General features: G+C 39.6%; 2 protein-coding genes across 2 annotated transcripts; both read right to left on the bottom strand.

Moving 5' to 3' along the window:
• Positions 1 to 729: 729 nt before the first annotated feature.
• LOC107692888 (probable G-protein coupled receptor 148) lies at positions 730 to 1,842 on the bottom strand. Its single transcript, XM_016492098.1, has one exon. The coding sequence runs from the start codon at positions 1,840 to 1,842 to the stop codon at positions 730 to 732; it is 1,113 nt and encodes a 370-aa protein (XP_016347584.1).
• Positions 1,843 to 2,685: 843 nt separating this feature from the next.
• On the bottom strand, positions 2,686 to 3,636 carry LOC107692861 (probable G-protein coupled receptor 148). The gene has a single exon (XM_016492067.1). It carries the CDS (start codon positions 3,634 to 3,636, stop codon positions 2,686 to 2,688), a length of 951 nt encoding a protein of 316 aa, XP_016347553.1.
• Between the last annotated feature and the right edge of the window lie 1,009 nt (positions 3,637 to 4,645).

Here is a 4,645-nt window from a genome sequence, read left to right as displayed (position 1 = left end):
GATGAGCTTTGTAAAAATCGACACGTTTCAGAAAGGCGGGGCATAGAGGAGAAACAATAATGTACAGTATGTGGAAAATAATGTGTTTTTTTAACCTTAAACCGCATAAACACATTTCATTACACCAAATACACAAAATAATGTTCTTTTTAGCAACATCATATGACCCCTTTAAGAAAATTACAATGGTTTACATAGTCAAAATACAATAGTTGCTACAGTTATTGTTTCTACAATAAAATATAGTAACCTGGTTTAAGCAACCGCTGTAATAAAAAAAAAAAAATTAACAAAATGAGAGATTTTCAAAGCGTCGTACACATTAAAAGCCTCATAGTAATTTCTAATATTTACAGTAGTAAATCTACTGCTTCTGACTAAACAAGTATATGAAGGCTGGGATTTTCTTTCTTTTTTTTTGATGATAGGCTAGAAATAGAGTTTTTAGTAACCAAAATACATAGTAAAATACCATAAGTAAATGCATAATACCATATTAAACACAATAAATGCCATTATTACCGCAACGGAATGCATATTTTTGATTAATCTCACATATTATTCTGACATATATTATTACTTTAATCCTGTGAACAAAACCCTAGTTGAGCATCATTACAGATAGCTAATTTAATGTTTTAACTGGTTTAACTGGCAGTTTTAACTGGTTGATGAAAAGTTCAGCAACACCTTTTTAAAAGTCTTTTTCACAAGTTCGAATAATCATATTTATATCACAGGTGTGATAGTTGTAGGCCTGTTCAGCCGAAAGAACTGGAACAGCACGTTGCACAGCTCTCTATAGCGGAGCCCGTACAGGTACGGCGCTAAGGCTTTGGGCAGGATGAGTAAGACGTTACACACCACCAGGGACATCCACAGGTTCGCTTTGGGGTCCATAGTCTCATTGTTGTTGCAAAGCATCAACTCGATCATCAAAACCAGCAGGGGGCAGAAAGTCAGGAACAGGTGGAGATAATGGATGAGAAATGTTCCTCTAGCACGGGACGAGGTCTCGCCCTTCCACACGCCTGAACTACGGGTACAAAAGTAGAGGATGATGTAACCAGACAACACCATAAGGAGGATGAAAATGATACCCGTGACCGTCAGCAGCATGGATACATGGAGTGGGCGAAAGTGGCTTACGGTCAAAACCATCAGCAAAGGAAGGGAGCAGAGGTGGAGGGCGCAGGGGGCCGTACTATGGTACCACAAAAACATGCCAATAGATGCCGCAGGGAAAAAGACAGAGATGACCCAGATGGCACCAAGTGCTCCGTAGGTCCGTGACACAGGCCACAGTGCCAGGTAGCGAAAAGGTGCTAACACCGCAAAGCAGGTATCCAGCACCATTGCTGTAATACTTAGGACACCAGAGCTGTATAAGATGGCAGATAAGAAGAGCAGCACGGCACACGGCCACTCCGTCATCAACACACCAGCTAAATTGATGCAGGCACTCAGGATATTCATGCAAACAAAGAGCAGGTCGCTGAAGAGAACATTGGCCAGGAGGAGGTAACGTGTCTGCTGCCGCAGGTCAACTCGGGACAGGATACGTACTAGAAGGACCGGAGTGATCAGCAGAATGGCCAGAAAGGCCAAAATGGGGCAGATCTGAAGCACCCTCATGTGGCTGGGAGGGATGAATCCATGCCACTCGTGCGCAAACATCTCTGCTGGGCTTTCAGAGGAGTTCGAGAAATTAGAAGAATGTCTGTGAAGCTCAGCTCGACCCGACTTGTTATACCAATTGCCAAACGAACAAAGCAGAGATAAAAAAAGGTCTTCTGCAGCTAGGTAGAAACGCTCCGACTTTCCCTCCATCAGTTTTTCCATCTCTTGGCATGTGTTTGTGCGTCCAATCCAGGGCTAAAAGACTGACGGACAGGTAAATGTGTCTCTCTTTCCCTCTTCCTGCAGACTGTGGTAAGTGATTTAGGAGACAGATGTGGATTGGTCACAGACACACTTGTAGACGGTTTCCATGGAGAAGGAGAAACAGGTAAATATCACTTCACAGCTAAATGGATCAGAATGACACTGGGATTTTGCACCAAGGCATAAATATTGATATGTCTTCCTAGAATCAGAACTGTTTACACTGTTATTTTTGGACTGATTGATTGTTTAACTTAGAGGACTAAGTGCCACACAGGTTAAACACTGAACACTTATAGGAAATTGGAGAAAGACACAATTGTGTCAAAATCCTGAAATGTACATTTATTTACCTTGCCAAGAGAACAAAACAGCATTATCGACCATTGCTTTGCACACAAGAGTTTGAATCAATTTTGTGGTCATGAATAACAACATACAGTATATCACTGGGGAAATCTCACAAAAATTGTCAAGAAATGTAGATACTGCATGAAGAAAATCAAGACTATTTTATGAAATATGTTTTTTGTAATTAAGTCTTAGTAACCTAGACTTTTCTTTGTGAGATTCACCCAGTTGCACTTTATATAGTTTTGTTATGATGAATAACAGCACATTCAGTCTTCAGTTTAGATATGAAAATATAAAAACGATTGAAACATTAAAATGCTTTAATTGAATATACTAAAATGAATACTAAAATAAAAAATGTTTCTTTTGAGATCTCTTTCTGACTCAGGAGTCTTTTAAATTCCCTCTTCTGCAAATAAATCCTCCAACGACAGAGCGAGTCCAGTTCTAGGCTGCACCCCTCTGACTTTGGTGTCTCTTCTTCCACAACACATGCTGGAAAGTCTTGTAAATCTCGCGATAGCGCAGGATGTACAAGTAAGGAGTGCAACAGCGTGGCAACAACATCAACACGCACATGTTCACCAAGTTAATCCACACTCCCACGTCATTCAAGGTACGCTTTAAAAGAGCCAGCTCGACCGCAAAGACCAACGCGGGTACAAAATACATCATGAGCAACAGAGTGTGCGCCAAAAGTGTCATACGCGCACGAGAGTACCGACTACGCCATATCCCAGAAGTCTTGGTGATGATGTAGAGATGGATGTAACAGTACACAATAAGAGCAGTGCAGAGACTGACGACAATGATGAAGTAGAAATGAATGCCAACCTTCATCTTCTGTTCCAACGAGTGCAGCGCAATCAACACTAAACACACTGGACGGCTCTGCTTGTCCTTGCCCATCACCACCTCAAACATCACTAGCAAAGAGACGGGACACACTGCAGCCATCACCCACAAGCTCATGATTATCTTCCTGGCCCGAGATGGTGGGAGAATCTCTTTGTAACGTAACGGCCACCGTACCGCCACATACGTGTCGACAACCATCAATGTGATAGTGAGCACAGAGGTGCTGTATGTCATTACCATGCTCAGCTTCATAAACTCACACAACCAGTGGGGCATGTACAGGCCAATGGAGTTGCAGGAGACCATCGCAAGGTTTATGGCGAGGAAGAGCATATCAGCGAAGAGCATGTTAGCAAGGAGTAGGTAACGGTTCTCTTGACGTAGCAAAGGAAAACACAGTATGCAAAGGGAAAGAATGGGGTTGACCAGCAACGTGACAGAGGTTAGCAGAACCGTAGGGATGACGAACAGATTCATGCGTCTTCTCTCCATTATGGCATACCAATCCGCAGAGATGTTAACAATGAAAGGCTGATTCATGTTTGGAGTTCAGTGCCACACTAATGAGAGAAAGCGTTAGGCTGAAGAACAATATCTCCTCTATATGCTGAGACTGGAACGGTGGAGCACATTTACGGCTTCTCTGCCTACAGAAAACAGAAGAAACATGAGTACAGACTTATACACCATATGATCTGTAAACTTAGGATGAGGCTTCAAAAAAATCGAACATTTTTCAAACATAAAAAAAAATGCAGTTACATTTTCAAACCAGGAAAGACAACAAAAATTCATAACTCATCCTGCACTACACAGTTTTTTGTCCAATTAACTGCTCTATAGAATAAGAATGTCCTTCCTCCTAATATAACTGGCAACTGACTAGCATTTGTGACATGACTGAAGTTTTTTTAAAGTAACTATCACTTCAATATGTTCTGGATACAAGTCAAGAAAGAAAAAAAAAAGTTTTGGGGGGACTTAAAAAAAATATTTACTCAAAAATGAAAATTATGTCATAATTTCTTCATCCATCGTAGCAAACCTGTATGATTTTAGTTCTTCCGTGACGGTGAGTGAAGGATGAGAGAATTTTCATTTTAGGTGAGCTATCCCTTTAAATGGTTATAATGACCTGAACAAATCTTTACAGTTTGCAATTTCTCCAAAAATAATGATGGATAAATGTTACACAAACATTATCATGACTGATTTTTATTTTTTTTAATTAAAACCATCAAACATTCACAAAGCATTTTTCCTCCTTATACACAATTTGACTTAAATCATTTTTAACCTCAGACAGAATAAAAACAAATAGACTACACACTATCCCTACCCTATATTTATAATGGAAAGTTAATGTTCCTAATAATACTACATAAAAAAAAAAAAAAGTATATATATATATATATATATATATATATATAGATAGACAGCATTCTGGAAAAAATGTGGGGGCAAAAAAAAAAACAAAAAAAAGCCAGTCTCCCCTTTAAAAAAGGTTATTTAAAAAAAAAAAAATTATATATATAGTCCACTTCCACTG

This window comes from Sinocyclocheilus anshuiensis, unplaced genomic scaffold (genome assembly GCF_001515605.1).
Source record: "Sinocyclocheilus anshuiensis isolate Anshui unplaced genomic scaffold, SAMN03320099.WGS_v1.1 scaffold1155, whole genome shotgun sequence".
Lineage (NCBI taxonomy): Eukaryota > Metazoa > Chordata > Actinopteri > Cypriniformes > Cyprinidae > Sinocyclocheilus > Sinocyclocheilus anshuiensis.
Note: the sequence above shows the minus strand (reverse complement) of the source record. Positions and strands in the feature narration are given on the sequence as shown.

Excerpts from the sequence above, each read along its gene's own strand:
- LOC107692888 (XM_016492098.1), bottom strand. The coding sequence starts at position 1,842 with ATGGAAAAACTGATGGAGGGAAAGTCGGAGCGTTTCTACCTAGCTGCA.
- LOC107692861 (XM_016492067.1), bottom strand. The coding sequence starts at position 3,636 with ATGAATCAGCCTTTCATTGTTAACATCTCTGCGGATTGGTATGCCATA.